The sequence below is a fragment of the Phascolarctos cinereus genome, unplaced genomic scaffold, assembly GCF_003287225.1.
Source record: "Phascolarctos cinereus isolate Bilbo 61053 unplaced genomic scaffold, phaCin_HiC Scaffold_9;HRSCAF=440, whole genome shotgun sequence".
Classification (NCBI taxonomy): Eukaryota; Metazoa; Chordata; class Mammalia; order Diprotodontia; family Phascolarctidae; genus Phascolarctos; species Phascolarctos cinereus.
Window position 1 is genome coordinate 259154904 of NW_027556402.1, and position 21065 is coordinate 259175968.

General features: G+C 49.4%; 1 protein-coding gene across 3 annotated transcripts; it reads right to left on the minus strand.

The window, feature by feature from the left end:
• Positions 1-2169: 2169 nt before the first annotated feature.
• MRGPRF (MAS related GPR family member F) lies at positions 2170-20608 on the minus strand. Of its 3 annotated transcripts, none has more exons than XM_020970723.2 (5): positions 19312-20608; positions 17776-17946; positions 17060-17205; positions 10357-10484; positions 2170-4819 (listed from the first exon to the last, which is right to left on the minus strand). In XM_020970723.2, the coding sequence occupies exons 4-5, from the start codon at positions 10402-10404 to the stop codon at positions 3842-3844; spliced, it is 1026 nt and encodes a 341-aa protein (XP_020826382.1). In that variant the 5' UTR covers positions 10405-10484; positions 17060-17205; positions 17776-17946; positions 19312-20608; the 3' UTR covers positions 2170-3841. The 3 variants fall into 3 exon arrangements, with proteins under 3 accessions (XP_020826382.1, XP_020826383.1, XP_078005180.1); XM_020970724.2 differs by having other exon boundaries at positions 18627-20608; XM_078149054.1 differs by lacking the exons at positions 10357-10484; positions 17060-17205; positions 17776-17946; positions 19312-20608 and adding an exon at positions 6545-6707.
• Between the last annotated feature and the right edge of the window lie 457 nt (positions 20609-21065).

Sequence of the window (21065 nt, forward strand, 5' to 3'; positions counted from 1 at the left end):
GCCTGAGCCAAGCCCTGCAGAAGCCTTGACCCTTCTAGTAGGTAAAGAAGCAGCAGAAGGACCCAACTGGGCAGAGGAAATCCACTGCCTCACGTGCCCATGGGGAGTTCAGACTCAGCTCCCCATAGCCTGCTCTGGGGCTGGGAGTCAACGACTGACTCCTGTGTCCCAGGAACCAGGTAAAGGAGATTAATCTGGATGCTCCAACCTTATGAGAAGTCAAGAAAGTCAGGGAAAGTCAGGGTGAGCCTCCGGGAATAGCGGGGTGGGAATCTGAATCCATGGTGGGTTTGCAGCCAGAATGAGTAGTGATTTTTGGAAACCAGCCTGGCAGTAGCTGAGAAGAGGCTTATCCAGCACAGTGCCACATTTGGGTGAGAATACGGGCAAAGACTGAGCTCAGAGTGGGCCCCCCTCACTGGGGTCTGAGATGTGAAGGGGAGACTGGATCCCTGAAGCACCCCTTGGGGGATGTTAGTACCCGTGTTCTTGCTCCGTCTGCAAAGTAAATAGCGCTTTTTAAAAGCTAATCGATGCCAAGTGCCTGACAGGGGCTGGGCTCTAGTCACTGGGGAAAACACCACTGGGGGGCCTTGAGTAGAAGAGAAGAACCCCTCCTCCAAGCCCTTGAGGATATCCTAGACCCTGAGGAGGCTTTGGGAGAGTGAGCCAGAGCAATTGGGATAAATGTGTGTGCTTTAGATGAACTTACCTGTGGATTTATAGCCCTTATCCCCAAGAGAATGTTAACTCCTTGAGAAGCAGGGATGGCTTCACTTCTGCCTCTGTGCCACCAGCACCTGTCATACTGTCGGGCTCATGCCAGGTGCTTAATAAATGTGTATGGAATTTATTTGAAAATGGAAAGAATGCCAAAGGGAGAAGCTGCTCCAGATGTGGTCCAGAGTAGGGAGATTCCTGTCTCCATCCACAAAGGCAGAAAGTCTGCCTGATGCTCACAGACAGGCAACCCTAATGTGTGGCACCTCCAGCCGGGGCCCAGGGTCCCCAGTCAGAGGCTGCTGAGAGCTTTCACATGCAGGAGGTAGTGGATCCATCCTAGGCTGGAGGGTGGGATTGGAGCCTTTAGCAAAGGCTCTGGGACAATCTTTGAAGATGCAACCAGGAAAAAACTAAGGGCTGCTGGGGGGCTGGGGGCTCCCTGGGAACTGGGACAAGTGGCTCTTGGATAGAACTTGGGTCAGTGGGTCCCCTGGCACTGAACATTCAGGCTGGGAGGCAAAAGCAGAGATGGGCAGGAACTCAGTTCTGGGGAGGAGCTGGTTCCCAGTGCTCCCCAATCCTGGCTCCCCTGTGGGATGGGCTCATTCTGGCTTCTTCGCAACCTCAGCCCTAGACCACAGTACTTCCCCTAGGGGATCTTTGTCCTGTCCTTCTCTGAGGGAGGCAAGTGGGGGCCAAGGCTCAGCCTTGTGGTGGGGGGAAGAGAGGATCTTTAATACCTGAGAGATGCAGGAGTGGGCTGAGGGAGGAGTCTTAAATGTTGGGGTAGTCTAGTATGTGCCTGGAACATAATAAATACTTAATAAATGCTCTTCCTTCCTTCCTTCTTTCCTTCCTTCTTTTCTTTCCTCCCTCCCTCCCTTCCTTCCTTCCTCCCTCCCTTTCTTCTCTCCTTCCCTTTTTTCTCTCCTTCCCTCCCTACCTCCTTTTCTTCCCTCCCTCCCTCTCTCCCTTCTTCCTTCCCTCCCCCCTCCCTTCCATCCTTCCTTCCTTCCTTCCTTCCTTCCTTCCTTCCTTCCTTCCTTCCTTCCTTTCTTCCTTCCTTCCTTCCTTCTTTTCTTTCCTGCCATCAGATTCTGCCTGCTGGATGTGCAATGTCATTGCCCAGATGTAGTGGGAAGAGCCTTGGGGTCCAGAATGCTAGGCTCTAACTCTGTCTCTGCCAGGAACTAACCATGGTACTTGGGGCTTCACTGTCCTTGTCTGTATAATCCATGTGGATGCGATGATCTCCAGGGCGATCCCTCTGAGTCTGCCTTCTTAGGGGGCTCTCAGTAGCCAGGAACACTGGGGTGTGGAAAGTTGGGTTTATCTTGACTTCAGGGGACAGAAGGGAAAGCACTCTTCCTCCTCCTTCTTGGCTGAGGGTGGTAGACTACAGGTGTATAAAGGGGCGGGCATTGTCAGACATGATTAATGTGTTGGTTTGTTTGGCTTAACCATACTTTATTACAAAAAAGAATGTGGGACATTTTTTTGGAATTGACAAGATTGTAAAAAATCAATAAAACTTTGTAAAAAACAAAAACAAAAACAAAAACAAAAACAAGTGGGCATTGGGAAGAGTTGAGAACTCCCAGACCTGCCTTTTCTGACCACAGAGAGTTGGAATCTGGCCTCCAGGAGAAAGGGCCACCTACGACAGAGCTTCCTTGGAAACGTTCAGAAACAGCCTATCGGCTGTGAGCCGATCATGGCTCTAACGGGCATAAATGGAAAGGTTGGCTTGGCCTGTTGGGAAGAGTAGAAAGTGGGGTGGTGTGTCCCCAGCCCTGCCCAGGGCTAGGGGGTCCTGGCCTGGCTGGCTAATGGGACAGGTCTAGACCAGCCTGGCTAATGGGACAGGTCTAGACCAACGTTTCCCTGTTGGCAGTTTCCTGGAGCAGGCGGAGGTGGTTCACAGAGGCCTCCCTTGGTGGCAGGCCCTTGGGGGTTGGACTCAGTGACCCCTAAGGTCCCTTATGCCCTTGATCTCCCATGATCCTCAGTAGGAGAGCTCCCTGGGGGTCATATGATGGAGGCTGAAAGGCTCCTTCACCCAGAATCCTCTCTTCTCCAGTAATGTCCTTTCCTGAAAAATCCCTTCTTTGGGTTAAGGCGTGGCCAGCTCTGGGATTCGCCCTTTTAAAACACAAATGAATGTAGGAGGAACTTGGGAAGAACAACCCATTGAGCTATTAGCTGGTTCTCAATTTGCTCCCTTCATCTCATCAATGACAATTTACCACTTGAGCTGCTAGGCTAGGGCTGGTCAGAAGCTCTAGTTAAGTCTTGCTGGACACAGCAGAGGACAGTGTGGCTAAAGGATAGAGAAAGGTTTTTCGTCCTTGTCTGCCAAGCATTTGTGGAAATTTCCACTGTTCTAGGTACCAAGTGACTAGACCAGGAAGGTGGGGCCACCGCCTCCAGAAGGCTAAGGTTAAAATGCCTTTTGCCGGCTGCTGTCCCCCAAAGGGCATGGGGCAAATGAGATCAGATGAGCCTCGCTTCAATGTAGGCTGCTTCTCTAGGGGGACTGTGGCAGGGAAGGACCAGGAGGGTGACCAAAGCCAGGGTTCTGGGGACGAGAGCCGGGAGGGGTGAAGGGAGGCAGTGCCACACTTGGGGTGGCTGAGGCTGAGAGCCGCCTGAAGACACAGTCTCCACTTCACAATGCTGTCCAGGGCCGGCCCCGCTTGGAAGGAGGGGAGAGCTTACGTGAGACCTGAGGATAGCTTGGATCAGTCCTCCGAGGAGCCGGACACCAGTTGGATGAGACAAGAAGACCCAAGGTGCCTCCTGGGTCTTCTGGAGAGCTGCCTGTGGTTAGTCCCTGTAACAGTGGAGTGTAAGCTCCCTGAAGGCAGGCACCATGCTGGTTCTGTCTTTGTACCCCAGCTTGGAGCACAGTGGCTGGTATGCATAGGTGCTGCATGCATGTTCCTAGAATGAATGAATGAATGAATGCAGGTCCCAGAGCCTCTAGCCACAGGGGAATTCCCAACCACAGGGAGGAGAGGATGGGTGCAAACACAGTGTGACAGTGGTGTTGGGGGCACGGAGCAGCACGCACGGGGCCCAGGAACGGCTCTCCTGCCTGGGGACTGCCCCTGACTTCTCAGGAAGTGGCCACGGTTGGCTGCATCTCCATGGCCACTGTGTTAGGGGTGTCCCCGCTCTCCTTCAGCTCAGCTCCATCTCGGAGAGCCCTCTGGAAAACCACACGCAGGGGTTCCCAGAATCTCTGCTTCTTGTCCCTCCCCACTAGGAAGTAGATGACAGGCTTGGCGCTGCAGTTCACGCAGATGAATGCGTCAGTGATGTACTCAGGAAAGGGTGCCGGGATCTCGAAGATCCAGAAGAGGAACCAGTCGATGCCCAAGTAGATGGAAGAGACAAGGAAGACAGAAACCATGGCCAGGATGACGTTGTTGAGTTTGGACGCCTGATGGCGGCGGCTGGCCCTGCACTCCACCTTCACCAGGAGGACCAGGCAGGCCAGGACCATGAGGGGGGCAAGGATGAGGAAGAGCAGGATGCCCAGGAATATGTCCATGTGGGTGCAGTCTCCCCAAGAGGGCCTGGGGGCAATGTACACACAGAAGTAGGTGTGGATGGTAGTGAGCAGGAAGGCCAGAGCCCAGAGCAGGGCACACACCAGGGCAGACATGTGCTTGGGCCGCCGGTAGCAGTACCAGGTGGGGAAGAGGACAGAGAGACAGCGCTCAGTGCTCACAGCTGGCAGAAGGCTCACGCTAGTGAGGAAGGCGGCCAGGCCCAGGATCCTTGACACAAAGCGGATGTAGGTGGGAAAGGTGCCGGGAAAGGCCCCTGCCTGCAGCACGGAGAGCACCGCCTTGCAGAAGAGGTAGCCAACGTCGGCCACGGCCAGGTGGAGGAAATAAATGGAGAAGGGGTTCCTTTTAATGGAGAAGCCAAAAAACCAGAGGACGACCCCATTCCCCACCAACCCACACAGGCAGATGAGCAGAAAAATGTAGCTCATGATGACAGGCGGTGGGTAGGCCTCAATCTGCTGCATTGTCAAGAAGCCTCGACTGTAGAGTTCTGGGGCTTCACTGGCCCCTGGGCACACCTGTGGGCAGAGAAGGAGATGGGCATTAACCTCCTTGGCCCTAGCTTGAGCCCAAGTCCCTGCCTCGCCCTGGCACCTGGAGTCATCTCTGTTTGGTGAACAAAGGCAAAGTTCTAACGTGGAGGAAGGAGTCCCCCACAGAGCTGAGGTATATCAAGCATAGGGCACTACAGAAATGTCAGTGATGATGACAAGAGAGGCTGCGTTGACTTGGCACCTTTGCTCAGAGGCAGGGGGAGGAGGAGAAACATGCTGACCAAATGAGTTCAGAGTTCAGAGGTATGGCTCCTGATGTGGAAAGAGCTTTCTCAACCCCTGTGTTCGTCCTGACTGACCTGAGGTGCTGGGGCCTGGTCGTCTGGAATCTAGCTCCACTTAATCCAGTGTTCCCCCTAAGCTCCTGGGGAACCCTTTGGATCCTCCTGCAGCCCTGGGGACACCTGTTTTCCTGGGCTGGGATCACATGCCGATGAGAGGTAACTGTGTCTGGAGTATTGATCCTGCAGTCAGGAAGACCTGAATTCAAAACCCACCTCCAATATTTACTAATTGTGTGACCCCAGCCAAGTCACTTAACTTTCCTATGCCTCAGTTTCCTCATCTGTAAAAAAAAGGGGGGTCTGGACAGGTCTGTCTCTCTATGATTCCACGTGAAGTTTTACTTTTCAGATCAAGACCTAGGGCTGTAGCCTAGGCACAGCTAAGCCCAGAATAGGGGTGGCCCAGAGCACACATTTCCTTGAATATTCCCCTTCCCTCAGGGGATATAAGCTGCCCTTCAGGCATGCCTGTGAGAGTAATTGTGTCCCTCATGGTTTGTACCTGATTAATAATGTTCTTAGGAAATGGCTCAATGCTCCCGTATCTTTGCCAAGAAATTCCCAAATGGGCCGAGAAGAGTCGGACACTATGGAAACCGACTGACCAGCAACAATCCTGTCCACAGTCACTTTCTTTTTCTCTGCCTTTGAGATCTCAGCCTGGGCTCTCACAGCCCCCACATCCGTCTCTATGGCTGCAATTTCTCACCTTTCTATTTCTGTTAATTGACTTGGAGTCTTGGCGTTCGATCTCAAGGGCCAAGCCCACCCCTAAAATGCTGGCGTCTTGTCCTCTGAACCCACCAAGGAGGCAGGGACGGAGGGCCACAGAAGCAGCCAGTGGGTCAGATCTCTGAGTCTCTGCCAGCCCCCTCCCCATTTTTGCCGCAGGGAGATCCACCATCTCGTTTGATTTGACCGTCTGACAGCACTCATCATTGGACTACTAATCTTTCTGCCTCACCCTGATCCTGCATGCCACCACATCTCAGTGGGTCTGATGCCCCTTTTTGGTGTGAGAGACTCATACAGGGTTTAAAATGCTGTTGGTGTGTGATAGAGAGATCCTGGACTTGCTGCCCAAAGACCTGGGTCTGAGTCCTAACATTGTCATTGGGCAACTCTATGCCTTGGACAGGTCACTTAACATTTGTGACCTTCAGTTTCACCAACTGAAGAGTGGGGGTAATAATGCTCATGAGGATCAAAGGAGACCATATCTATAAAGTGCTATGGAAAACTTAGGATGCCGAGTATTCTAAGAAAGGCAGTATATAATGGTTGGGGAGTCAGGAGGGCCTAGGGTTCAAACCCTGGCTCTTCCACTGGGTGACTCTGGGCCAATCAACTCGAGCCTTGGTTTCTTCATCTATAAAATGGGCACACAAGGACTTGTATTACCCACCTCAAAGGACTATTGTGAGGATCAGACAAATACAAATTCCTCAGCTTAGCATTTAAGGCCTTCTACAGTCTTCTCATGGGCAGCTACGCCGTGCTACAGTGGCCTGAAGTCAGGAAGACCTGAGTTCAATTCCAGCCTTAGACATTTACTAGCTGTGTAACACTGAGCAAGTCACTTCACACTGTTTGCCTCAGTTTCTTCATCTGTAAAATGAGCTGGAGAAGGAAATGGCAAACCAATTCAGTATCTCTGCCAAGAAAACTCCAAAGTGGGGTCACGGAGAATCAGACATGAATGGAATGACTGAATAACAACACAGTCCCTTCCCATCATTATTTCTTACTACTCTGCTCTATACTCTTAGAGTACTGCAGCCAAACTGGACACTGCCTGTTCTCTACACTTAACATCCCGTCTCATACCTGCATGTGTCTCCATGACTGAAATGCCCTCCCTCATCTCTGCCTCTCAGGACTCATATGCCCCTACAAGGCTCAGCCCAGCTTCTCTGGAAACCTTCCTTCCCTCCCCACCTCTCCTCCCAGTGGTCAGTACTCAACCTTTCCTTCCTCAAATTTACGTGTACTTGCGAATCAGTCTATGTATTGTAGCCCTCCCCTCTCCCCAAAATTGAGTCATTGAGGTCAAAGACTTCCTTTCATATCTTTGAATCTCCAGGACCTAGGATAGTGCCTGGGACTTGAAAATGTTGAGGTCTGGGCTTGTTACTGCATTGATGCAGCTTGTAGGGAATTTCCTGTGACAGTCTCCATCTAGAGATACAGATCTTCCCTTCTCTGCAACTGAGAGCATTGGAGGGTTGGGTGAGCCACTGAAGGTTAAGTGATTTGCCTGGGTCACACAGCCTAATTTGAAAGTCAGGACTATAGAGTGTATAGGAGTCTGGGAAACTTGCAGTTCCTTCCTTGGGAGCAGAGAGAGAAAGAGACAGAGAGAGAGACAGAGAGAGAGAGACAGAGACAGAGAGTCCCTAGGAGGGACTTTCACACTGACCAGTTATATACTAGCTTTAAAAATTCTTCCAAATCCTTATCCTCATCTTCTTGAGCTCTGTGATAGATGAGGTCAGCCTACATCTCCAAACCCAGACTGTTTGCCTCAGCTTCCTCATTTATAAAATGAGCTGGAGAAGGAAATGGCAAAACACTCTAATATAAAACAAACAAACAAACAAAACAAAACAAAACAAAACCACTCTAGTATCTTCGCCAAGCAAACCTCAAATGGGGTCACAAAGAGTTGGACTCGACTGAAAGGACTGACCAACAAGAAAAATACACATACATACACACACACACACACACACACACACACACACACACACACACACACACACACATATATATACATATACACACATGCACATCTAAATGTGTTATTGTTGTTGTCCACAGCATCATGGGTAATGTCTTGATTTGCATGTGAATTGGTGAGACAAAAGTTAGGACAACTGGTGATGGCCAGGGGTGCAGTGGATGACCTTGGCCTTTCTAAATTAAGGTCTTTCCCAGCAACAACAATCTTAAATACATACATACACAACACATGCACACGCAAATACATACACACATATGTATGTATTTACATAAACATACAACACACACATCTATACATATATATGTATATAAGTATAGATGCCACCAACATAAGAAATTCAGAGAAATATGGGAAAACTTGAATGAATTGATAATGTGAAGAATGACTTACATAGTGATTTACCCAATCACGTAAATGAGAACCATCCTAAAAGGCAGTCTGACTTTGGAATTGTAATGACCTAACAAGCAGACCACCTCCTGCCTCTCTCCTTTGGATAGACCGGGGGTGACTGCCAGGATACACCATTGTCATTGTTCAGTCATTCTCAGTTCTGTTAGGGGTTTTCTTGGCGGAGAGCCTGGAGTGGCTTGCCATTTCCTTCTCCAGCTCATTTTATAGATGAGAAAACTGAGGCACACAGGGTGAAGTGATTTGCCCAAGGTCACACAGACTAGTAGCTATCTGAGGCTGATTTGAACTCAGAAAGATGAGTGTCTTTTTTAGTTTTGCTTAAATGCTTTTGCTTGTCAAAAAGAAGTTTGATTGCTGTGGGCAGGGCAGGGGGATTAAGAGGAAAGGATTTGCTATGAAAACAAAAGGCAGTAACGCCATGCCTGGAACCTCTCCCTCTTGGCTCTGACCAGTGACCTCCCTGGCTTTCTTTAAGTCCCAACTAAACTCCTACCCTCATTAGGAAGTCTTCCTTTGGCTGTTCAGTCTCAGCCGACTCTGTGACCCCATCTGGGGTTTTCTTGGCAGAGAGCCTGGAGTGGCTTGTCATTTCCTTCTCCAGCTCATTTTATAGATGAGGAAGCCTTCCCTAACTGTTCTTCATTTCACTGCCTTCCCTCAGTTAACCATTTCCTTTTTATCCTGCCTATTGCTTGTTTGCATGCATTTCTTAGATTGTAAGCTCCTTCAGGGCAGGGACTGACTTTTGCCTCTTTGTTTCCTTTGTGCTTAGTATTTGGCACAGAATAGGTGCCTAATAAATGTTTATTGAATTGAAATTGAACAATAAACCTTAAAATAAAACAAAGGGGTTAGAGCAGATGATTGCTTAGGTCCTTTCCATCGCTCAGAGTCTCTGAGCTCATAATTTTAGGATCTAAATCCAAGTGTTGGAAAGGCTGAAGAAGAGGGACTGGATGATTCCAGAATGTTGGATTTGGAGACCTGGGTGCAAATCCTAACTCTGCTACTTATCCTGGTTCTAACTCTAATTGTATGACCTTAAGTGATTTCTGCCCTCTGGGATTCAGCTTGCTCATCTGTAAAAGGGGAGATTGGCATACCTTGTCTCTCAGGGTAGCTGTCCAAATGAATTTGATAATAAGGGGAGGTTGTCTTCCTGGTCGCTATGAGCTGTCATGGCCCAAATGAAGGGAGGAATACCAGGCTGCCAACTCCCCATCTGTATGGGCTGGGTAGATAAACATAAGACTGAGGCTAACAGAGTCCTTGGTGCTGAAGTAGTTGGAGGGCAGAATGTAGTATGGCGAGGGATGCCTGGTGGGATAAGAGGTCACTGTTCCTGCCTAGCAGAGAGGAAATAGAAGCCTTGCTCCCAGTGACCTCCACCTGAGCTGGGCATGTGGTATCTGTGAGTGCCTTCAGTGATGGGGCTAAAATAATATGCCCCAAAATATGCCTCCATTGATGGTTGGAACTAGAAGGGACCTATCTGGGAGACTGGGAAGTTGGTTCTGAGAGAGGAGCTGTCCAAGGATCCTAGCTGGATCTAGAGTGGAAGGGGCTTCAGAGGGGATCTAGGCAAGCCCTTCATTTTATAGGAAAAGAAACTGAGACCCAGGGAAGTATAATGTCAAGGTCTCAGATGCAGTAAGCATTGGAGATGAGATTTCAACCGAGATTCTTGGACTCTTATTTCACAAAGGAGAAACTGAGGCCCAGGGCAAGGAAATAACTTGGCCTATGTCACCCAGGTAGTAGGTATTAGAAACAGGATCCGAAGCTGTGTCCCCTCACTTCAGGGCTGGGCTTCCTTCCCTTGTACGATATTGTCTCCTCCCCAAGCTCACATCGAAGGAGGGCAAGGGTTAGAGCACTCAGAGATGCTGACGGCTCATGCCAACAGTGAGGACCAGAGGAGGATGGAGACAGAGGGAACCCTTCAGTAAGAGGATTTCATGACCCAGTGGCCCACCTGGGCAAGGGCCTGAGACCTGGAACTGCTCAGGACAGGGGCCCTCCCTGGTACAGCTGGCAGATGCTCCCTTCCCCACACTTGCCTTATTCCTGTTCTGGGCATGGATCTCCCATGAGCAATTCCAGGCCATCTCTGGGAAGCCGGTTGGCCGGTGGTGGGCAGACCCTTCAAGGCTGACCTCTGCAGGTAACTCTCCCACACTCTGACAACCTGTCAATCACAAAAAAGAAACAGCTTTATCTCAATTGGGGTTTGAATCTGGGGCAAAAGGACTGTCCTTCAACCCACTGCCATTAGTCCAAAACAACCCAACCCATCCAATAAGCATTTATTAATCGACTTCAGGATACAAGACACGGGAAATAGAAAAGAAAAAAAAATCAAAGACCACCTCCTGTCCTCAAGGAACTTGCATTGTCCTAGGTTGGGATACAACACGTAAATACAAATAAATGCACGATATTTGGGGAAAGGAGAGGGCATCAACAGCCAGGAGGATCCAGAAAGGTTTCCTGGAAGAGAAGGCATATAGGACTTGGATGAAACTAGGAAGAAGCAGCAACACTCTTATCTACCCCCTGAAAACCCCTTCCTTCTTAGACCTCAGGTGCACAGCCTCTGACCGCATCTCTGGGCTCAGCTGCCTTGCCCCACATGATGCATGGTCCAATCTTGCCACACAGATCTTTCACCTGCACCCCCTTCTCTCCACACACAGAGCCACCACCATGGCTCAGGCTCATCTCCTCTTTCCTGGCTCCTGGTAGCCTGCTGGGTGGTCTCCCGGCCATGTCTCTTCCCCACCATTCAGCTGTCAAACTGACTTTCCTAAAGCCCAGGTGTGAGCATGTCCACTCCAGCGGCTCCTTGTTCCTTCCAGGATCAAATGTAAGCCATCGCTGGGTATTTCTAGCCTTTCCTAACCTGCTCCTCCTGACCTTTCCAGCCTCCTTTCCATGTGTTCGAGTTCAATGACACTGGCCTTTTCGATCTTCCTCAAATGAAATATTCCATCTCCTGACTCCATGTCTTTGTACTGGCTGTCCCTCATGCTGGGAATGCCCTTCCTCCTCACCTCTCCCTCCTGGCTTCATTTAAGACAACTCAAATCTCACCTTCCAGAGGCCTTTGGAAGTCTCCTTCGCTGCTCAGTGCCTTCTTTCTGGGGTCACCCTCCACGTCTCCTTTCTAGAGCTTGTTTGCATAGAGTTGATGGCACGTTGTCTCCCCCATCAGACTGGGAGCTTCTTGAGGGCAGGGACTATCTTTTGCCTTTCTTTGTATCCTCAGTGCTTAGCACAGTGCTTGTGGTCTGACTGACCCATTGTGCCCAGTACCTTATGGAGTGTTGGAGCTGGGAAGCACCTCCAAGTCTAGCCTTTCATTTGTCAAAGGAAGTAGCTGAAGCCCAGAGATGGGAAGAGACTTGCCCAAGGTCACACAGCTTTGCGTCAGGATCTGGGCCAAGGCTAGGATTCTTTCCCTTCATGCATGTGTCCTCACTCAGCCTGTTCTGAGAGGCAGCTGGGGCCCACCCTGGGTGCATGTTTCTCCTCTCCAGGAGTCTCCTCCTACCTCCAGCTCATGCTGTTTCCATGAGAGATGCCACATCATATCTTCCATGACCTCAGCCTCACACACTCTCTTCTGATGCCTTCTCTCCAGCTTTCTCCCATTGCCCATTCCTCTTGTCCTCTCTTATCTGCTCTTATCTCCACACTCACTACCCTCAGATCTCGGAGCCATGGTGGGAAGCATAGAGGGGCTGGGAAGGCAGGGAACGCCCACTTGGCTTTGTTCATGCTCCCCTTGCCCTCTTTGCTTTTGTTTCCTCCCTTTCTGTCTTCTGTCTTCTACCCTCCCCTGCTCTCCTTCTTTCCTTGCCTTCTGGCATTATAGACAGAGCTATGAATTTGGGGTCAGGAGATCAGAGTTCATGTTCCAGTTGACTTTGGGCAAATCGTTTCACTGAAGGTCCTCTCTCAGGCTCCTTTCAGAACTAACATCTGATCCTCTGCCTGCATTTTCCGACCCCTCCTTTCGTCCTGATGGCTTATCCCATTCCTTGCTTGATTCCATTCCTTTCCTCTCTGAATGTCTTGCCAAGATGATATCATCTGTGTGTGTGTGTGTGTGTGTGTGAGTGTGAGTACATGTGGAGAGGGTGTGCCAGGATGGTTCTCCTGAGTCCCTTTAGTGTCTCATAAATGAAGTGTGAGATTCACTGCATGGGGAGACAAGAAAGGCATTTAAGAGGTACGTACCAGGCACACATGGACATGCCAAAGTGTGGATCTCTGTTTGCATGTAAGTGCATGTGTGCAAATATGCTTGGATATGTCAATCAGACAAGAAACATTTATTAAGCAACTACTATGTGTTAAGCACCGTAATTTATATAAGAGAGACAAATAATAAGACAGTCCTGCCCTCAAAGAACTTACAATCTAAGAGGGAAGACAATATAGAAAAAGAATCTGGAAAGCAGGGGTGGAGGGGTGGGAAGAGGTTGATGGAGAAGTCCAAAGATATTCATAAAGAGATGGCTGGTCTGGGCCCCCTTTGGAAATGGAGGTTTTGAAGTTCATGGTTCTGCCCTCCAATCAGAGGGGCAGAGGATACTGGTGAGGTGTGAGTGGTACCAAGACTGAGTGGATACATGCACCAAAAACACTTAGTGGGCACCTCCTGAGTCCCAGGCCCTGTGTCCTAAGCTAGGAATGTGAAGAAAAAGTCCAACAGTCCCTGACCCCAAGGAGGTGAGTCTACTATGGATTAGACCATAGCGTCTACCCAGATAAATATGATACAAAATAGGCAGTGAGGTAGCAAAGGAGTGATCCAGCCTAAGTGTAGGGATGTGCGAGCAGGGAGAGATTACCACAGCTATATACTTTGTAACTATGTGTTAGGAGCATGTGTCTGGGTCACCTACTGCTCCAACCTTATTTCCCACTGCTCACCAGCACATACTCTCTTCTCTACTTTTATCAGGACAGCTTCCTCATCAGCAGTCCCATGAACAAGGCACAGTCTTTCCCACTCCCATATATCTTTGCTTATGTTGTTCCTATCATGGGGAATGCCTTTCCTCCTTTCTGTCTGCCTCCAAATCCTGCTTATTCTTTTTTTTTTCTTTTTTGGTTAGGCAATGGGGTTGAGTGACTTGCTCAGGGTCACACAGCTAGTAAGTGTTATGTGTCTGAGGCTGGATTTGAACATAGGTCCTCCTGAATCCAGGGCTAGTGCTCTATCCACTGTGCCACCTAGCTGCCCCAAATCCTGCTTATTCTTTAGGGCCGTGTCCTCCAGGAAGCCTTCCTTGACTATACCAACCCTTTGTGATTTTCTTCTTGTCAACTCTTACTGTACCTGTTCCAAGAACTCATAATTGTACTTTGTTATAGGCTGTTCTCTGTTGTTCCTTGTCTCTGCATGTGAGTTAATTTTATTTTTCCCATTAGACTCAAAGCTCTGGGAAGGCAGGGACTATGTCTTATTCTTCTCTCTATTCACTATAATGCCTAGCATTCTAAGATCTCAAATGTACTTATACACTATTGGGTTGTTGGGTGTGTCTTTTTGTGTGTGTGTCTTCATCCACTTCCCCCCAGGGGCCTATTTATTCAGGGGCCAGAGCCCAGGGCCAAGTACTCAAATCAAGATGGTTATGATGGCCAATTAAAACACATTGTTGGGATGCCTATCAATTGGGGAATGACTGAACAAGTTATTGTGTACGATTGTGATGGAATACTGTTGTGATATGAGAAATAATGAGCAGAAAAACCTGGAAAGATTTACATGAACTGATGCAAAGTGAAGCAAGCAGAACCAGGAGAATATTGTCCACAGTAATAGCAACATTGTAACAATGATTGACTGTGAATGACAACTATTCTCAGCAATACAATGATCCAAGACAATTCCAAAGGACTTATGATGAAAAATGCTTTCCACCTCCAAAGAATTGATGGGGACTGAACATAGATTGAAGCATGCTTTTTAAGCTTTCTTTATTATTCTTGTTTTTCTGGTCTTCATTTTCTTTTACAACATGGCTAAAATGGAAACGTTTTACATGATTGTACATGTAGAGTCTATATCAAATTGCTTGCCTTCTCAAGGAGGGGGAGAGAAAGGAGGAAGGGAGAGAATTTGGAACTCAAAATTTTTTTTAAAGTATGTTTAAAACATTTTGTTCATATGTAAATGAGAATTTTTAAAAAGCAACTTGTCAGAGCTCTCTGGGCCTCAGCGTGCACACAGGTGCCAATCCAGCGGTAGACAGAGTTGGGAAGTCACAGACAGGAGAGGCTATCATGGCTAGGCAGGATGTGGCTGCAAACAGGAAGTCAGAGGAAAGGCCAGATTGGGGCCTGATCTCCACCTTGCTGCTCTAAGCAGAAGCAGGAGACTGGAGCTCAGATACTGGCTCCTGTGTGGGGGTCCTGGGGTCACAGACCTAGAGCTGAGAGAATCCTCAGTGGCCAATGAGGCCAGCCTCCTCTCTGCAGATGAGGAAACTGAGGCCCAAGGTCAAATAGGTCACCCTAGGACATACAAGGAGTAAGGGACAGACCCAGGACATGACCTCATGGTCTCTGCTACTTACACGTAGCAGCAGCTTCCTTATCTGTAAAATGAGAGAGGTTAGGCTGGGAGGGTTGTGTCTCCCTGGTCTAGATCTGTGACAATGACTGGCGTTCCTAGAAGACTGAAGTCTGCAGCACATTTTATCTCTATTGTAGGTGTCATTGGAGTTCCTGACTGTGGGAGGTAGGGACAACAGGTGCTAGTATGCTTATTTTACTTATTTATTGTTGTTTTTTGGTGAGGCAGTCTGGGTTAAGTGACTTGCTCAGAGTCACACAGCTAGTAAGTGTCAAGCATCTGAGGCAGGATTTGAATTCAGATCCTCCTGACTCCAAGGCTGGAGCTCTATCCACTGTGCTGCCTAGCTGCCCCCACCCTGTTTATTTTATTAACAAGGCGACTGAGGCACAAATGGTGGAATGACTTGTCCATGCTCACGGAGTCAGTAAGGATGAGAGATGACATTTGTTCAAGCTGAAGTGTTTGCGTCTCTCTGGGTCAGCACCTTGGCCATGCGGCTCTGCCCAGTGAGCCTTCCCTGCTCTGGGAGCCCACGGTTTCAGTGAAGACTCTCACATGGCCTGGGTGAGGCATTTTCACCCCATCGGGTCTCAGTGTCCTCGTCTGTACGATGAGGATAATAATGCTTAGACTACATACAATTCAGGGCCATTGTGAGAAAAGTGCCTGTCAACTTTAGAGGGGGAGCTGTTATTTCTGTTCTCCTTCCCTGGGAAATGCAAACTTTGCTCCTGACCTGTAGCTGAAATCAAGGAAATCACTGGCATGCTTTTTCCAGCCCTCCTCTCCTTAATCCTGAATATTGAGAAACTTTCCAAAAAGCCTGTTCTGCAGCATTGGAGCCCAGAGGCACAGGGCTGGGACAAGGCATGAGGGACTGAGGGGAATCGGAGCCTGACTTTCATCTGGTGTTCAGATGGCTTCAGAGACAGATGGGCTATTTGGCACCGAGGCTGCCTGGGTGTTTGCCTTGCAAAAACTTCTAGAAAAAGGAAGATTGCAGCACCCATGAGTGGATGGGGAGATGGAGGCAATGTCAAGTTAACTAGCATTTATTAAATGTGTGCTATATGCCGGGCATTGTGCTCTGTGCTGGGGATAAAAAGAAAGGCAACCCCCCAAAAAAAGGAGGTAAAAGAAGGAAGGAGCTCCTAGGGGTTAGACAGAGAGACAGAAGTGGAAGTAGAGTCTTGTGGGGGGAGGGGATGTGGGGAGAGGGACCAAGACAATGACAGAGAGAGGAGAGAGAAACAGAGAAAGAGGAGAGCCAGAGAAAGCAGGAGCCAGAGAAAGGAGAGGGACAGGGAAAAGAGAGAGAAAGTGAAAGGGAGAGAGAGAGAGAGAGAGAGAGAGAGAGAGAGAGAGAGAGAGAGAGAGAGAGAGAGAGAAAGAGAGACAGAGAGAGAGAGAAAGAGAGAGACAGACAGAGATAGAGACAGCGACAGAGAGAAGACAGAGAAACAGAGAAAGAGGAGAGCCAGAGAAAGAGGGACAGGGAAAAGAGAGAGAAAGAGAGAGGGAGAGAGAGAGAGAGGCAGAGAGACAGACAGAGAGGAAGAGAGAGAGAGAGAGAAAGAGAGAGAGACAGAGAGAGAGACAGAGACGGACAGAGGAGAGATACACAGAAATAGAGATAAGGGAAGACACAGACAGAGGTAAAGACACAGAGAGGAGGAATGGAAAAAGATAATGAGAAAGAGGAAAGAGAGAGAAAGGGAGGAAAGAACTGGGGAAAGAGAATTATGCAGTCAGGGAAGTGGAGAGTTAAGCTGAGTGGGAGAGTTAACTAGAATACAGAGAATGGATGGGAATTTCAGAAGTAAAACTGGGAAAAGCTGAGTGTTGCAAGCAGAATCCTGTTGAATAGTCGGTGCCCTGCAGGATTCAGACCCTGCCCTTCTTGACAGACGCTCAGAGAAGGTGGGGCTCACTCAAAGCTGGGGAGTAGCTGGGTCACCAGGCTGAGGTTCTGGCTCCAGATGCCAAGGAGCCCTTTAAAGAGGTATGTCCCCAGGAGGCTGCCCTCATCTCTTTCCCTTACTTCCCTTACTTTGCTCTTCCTCTGTGCTATTTTTCCCTCAGATTACCTCCTGTCCCCAGCCACGGAGTCCCACCTGTGGCTAAGTTGTCCCCCATCCCCACCCTGAGTAAAAGAAGCTTTTACTTACAGTTGGGGAAGCTGCTTTGGGGTCCTCAGGAAAGGGATAGCAAGGAACCGTCCTTGGAGAGGAGAGTACAGGGTGTGTGTCTTCTGCTGCCTGAGGCCCTATACTCTCAGTTCCTCCCTCCAGAAGCAGACAGGGTCCTGAGCACACTAAACAAATGGGAGCATACCAACTTTGATGGGAGGGAGCTGGCCAGACCAACAGTCACTGTGGTGCTGAATTTCCACACGCCCTGGGACCTTCAGCAAGCTTCCCTTAGAGGAAGGGAGTGATGACACTTGGGAGAGGAATGCCTGGGTACAGGAGGAGCCAGCAGCCCCCCGGGAAGCAGGACAGCAGGCTCTCCCTCCAGCTCGTGATGTCACATTGGCATTCACAGAGGACTTGCTAGCGTTCCCTCCCATCCTGCTGCAGGGCAGAGCTCACTGTAGCCAAAGGCAGGTCAGGGTAACTGCTAGGGGATGGAAGGGCCACTGGCTGTCCTGTAGGGCTTCGAAGGTAAAGCCAGTTGGCTGGGACCCAGCCTTCCTGCAATGATCAAGGACACTGTTTCCCAAAATACAGTTCTGCCCATGTCACTCCCTTTCTCCAGAAATTCGAATGACTCCCTATTACCTCAGGGTGAGTTTTTTAAAAACCTCAGTTGAGCTCCAACCAACTTTTGCAGGCTTATGGTATATTACTTTCCTTCACACACTCCACCATCCAGTCACACTAACCTTCATGCTGTTTCTTCCTTATAGCAGCTGTATCTCTTGCTTTTGGACCAGCCGTCCTCCAGGGATGCCTGGAATGCACGCGATCCTCACTGGCATCTCTTAGAATCGCAAGTCTCCTTCAAAGCTCAGCTCCAGGGGCAGCTAGGTGACTCAGTGGATAGAGCACAGGCCCTGAAATCAGGAGGACCTGAGTTCAAATGCGACCTCAGACTAAACACTTGACACTTACTAGCTGTGTGACCTGGGACAAATCACTTAACCCCAATTGCCTAAAAGAAAAAAAAAGGCTCAGCTCCAGGGCTGCCTCCTCCATGAAGCCTTTCCTGATTACTCCCCCTACTAATACAATTACCTTGTATTAATTTTGTAGCTACAGAATTCAGGTCTCCCTGATACTGTTTCACTTTTGTCTTCGTACAAAGTACAAAGTACTAAGTACTTTGGGTTAGAAAAATGTAGTAATAGTCATAGTTGCATTATACAACACTTTAAGGTTGGTAAAGTGCTTTATATGTGTTAACCCATTTAACAACCCTGGGAAGCAGAAGCTATTATCAGCCCTATTTGACAGACATGGAAATTGAGGCTGACAGAGTTGAGTGATTTTCCAGACCACACAGCCAGGAACTGTTTGAGGTAGAATTTAACCTAAAGCCTTTCTGATTCCAAGTCCCACCTCTGTCCACTGCTCCATCTACAGGAGCTTTATAAGTGGGTAATGATTGATTGAATCACAGGGTCATTGATTTAGGACTGGAAAGAAAAGTTGAAGCTGACCAGCCCATTTTGCAGACGGGGAAACTGTGGCCCAGACAGAGCAAGGGACTTGCCCAACTAGGAAGTAGAAAGACCTGGTGGAAGTCAGGCCGGGCCGGGCGGGGAGAGCAGACAGAGCCCTGGAGACAGCAGGCACTCCATGAGTGCTTGGTGAATCAAGAGGAACACAGAGTCTAGGACCGGGAGAGACTTTACAGACCATTCGGCCTGACCCCCTTGTCTTACAGAGGAAGAAACTGAGGCCTGAGACCTCCCACACTGGGACGGGGACTCAACACAGCTTCTCCCTCTCTCGCTTGCTCTCTCTCTCTGTCTCTCTGTCTCTCTTTCTCCCCTGTTCTCTCTCTCCTTCTTTTTCTCCTCTCTCTCCCTCCCTCCTTCCCTCTCTCTCTGTCTCTCTGTCTCTCTCTCTTTCTCCCCTGTTCTCTCTTTCTTTTTCTCCTCTCCTTCCTTCCCTCCCTGTCTCTATCTCTGTCTCTGTCTCTCTGTCCTATAACTGGGGACAGTTTCCCTGCTGGCCTCTGAGGAGGTGTCCACAGATTGTATCCTCTCTTTCTTTCTCTCTTCTTCCATTTGTCTCCTCCTGCTCTAGTTCCCCACAGAGAAGTAAATTGTCCCCAGGCCGGCCAGAGCCTTTGGGCTCTAAGGAAAGACCCAGGAATTCCCCCTTCTAGGGCCCTAATAACAGTCACGTGGCCCAGTGGAAAATCTAAGGAAAAACAAGGAGAAGTTGGCTGGGCTTGGGAATGCTGAGCTCACCAGTGGATGAATCAGCCTTTCCCCCAGCAGAGAGCTGCCCAGGGAGAGCTGGAACTGGGAGGAGAAGGAGGGGAGAAAGTGCTGGGAGAAGGGGGGCAGAATGAGGAGCATTCTGGGGATGTTAGGGGTAGTACTGAGAGAGTGAGCATGGGAGGAGGAAGAAGGGAGGAGGGGGAAAGCATTGGAGGAAGCAGAGGAAAGAATGGGGAGTGGGGCCAGAGGAAAGGAGGCAGAGAAGGCGAACCATTAAAGGAGAAAGTAGGGGGTAGTTGGGGGAAGGAATAATGTGGGGGCTCCTGAGGCAAGAGGACTATTTAACCTTCCTGGAGCTGGTGCCTGAGGTCTGGACACAGCTGGCAGCCTCACTTCCATGCTACCCAGTGTTCCAGGTCCACCCCAGCTTTCCCAGGAGCCTGGAACCCTGGGAGCTTTCTGAAAGCTTGGGTAACATCTACCCCAAAGGGAGGCCCTGTGGCTTGTGCTTCGCTGACTTTTAGCAGGAGTCCCCTCCCCCCCCATGGGTCCAAGGTGGGGGAGTAAGCAGAAGCCAGTGAGGTTCTTGAAATCACCTGAGGCTGTCTCTGTGACTGCTGTACAAGGGCCCAATCACTGCCTGTGTGCCCAGCAGTGGGGGGGGGGGAAGCCCGTCACTGAACTGTCCAGCCCTACCTCTGGGACACCACCTCCTTCCAGAGCCCCCTTCCAAGCTCCCTCCCTAGACATGGGACCCTGGCCAAGGGGTGTCTGTCCTTGCCTTGAAGGCGGGGAGCTGAGCGCCAAACTGGCAGGAATTCCTACCCTCAGCTTCCCTGTCTATTGACTATATTCTATGGATAACCACCTAGAATCCCCTCATCCACCCATCTAAGAAGAGGGAGAGGAAAAGAAAAGGGAGGGGATATGATATGGAGGAGAAAAGACAAGGACTGCAAGAAAGCGAGAGAGGGAGCTGGAGTGGAGAGGAAAAAGTGAAGAAAGAGAGGAGTTCAAAGGTGAAAGAAAGTCGGACATTGAAGAGGCAGGAGAGGGAGGGGGAGAAAGGAACAGAGAGGGGAAATGGGAGGAAGAGAGAGAAAGAAGGGAGACAGAAGCAGGGAGAGAGAGAGAGAGTTGGAGGTGGAGGGGAGAGGGAGAAAAAGAGGGGAAAGACAGAGAGAGGCAGAGACGCAGGGAGTGATAGAGACAGTGGGAGAAAGAGAAAGAGAGATATAGATAGATAGATAGATAGATAGATAGATAGATAGATAGATAGATGATAGAGAGAAAGAGAAAGAGAAAGAGAGATGGAAGGAGGATAAGAGAGAGAGAGAGAGAGAGAGAGAGAGAGAGAGAGAGAGAGAGAGAGAGAGAGCACACACACTCAGAAGTGCAGCTGTCTGGGCTCTTGTTTATGGCTACACTTTTTGAAAAGCTGAGTCAAAGCCAGAGATCAGGGCAATGTAACTTGGACACTCAGTAGGGACTATATTCAGAGGCCAGGGCTCCAATGTCTGCAGCCTTATTTGGGATGGAAATTTCTTTCTTTGAAAATAAGTAAGTGATGAGTGTAAATGGGGAAATCATTAGCTGTTTGAATTCTCTTAGGTCGGTGGTTCTCTGCACCATCTATTCTCCACCTCCTCCTTCTCCTTCCTCTCTTTCTCTTCTCTTCCCTACACACCCTTCCCCTCTTTCCCTTCTCCTCCTCCATCCTCCTCACTCTCTTCCTTCTCCCCTCCTCTTTCTTTCCTTTTTCTTCTCTCCTCTTCATCCTC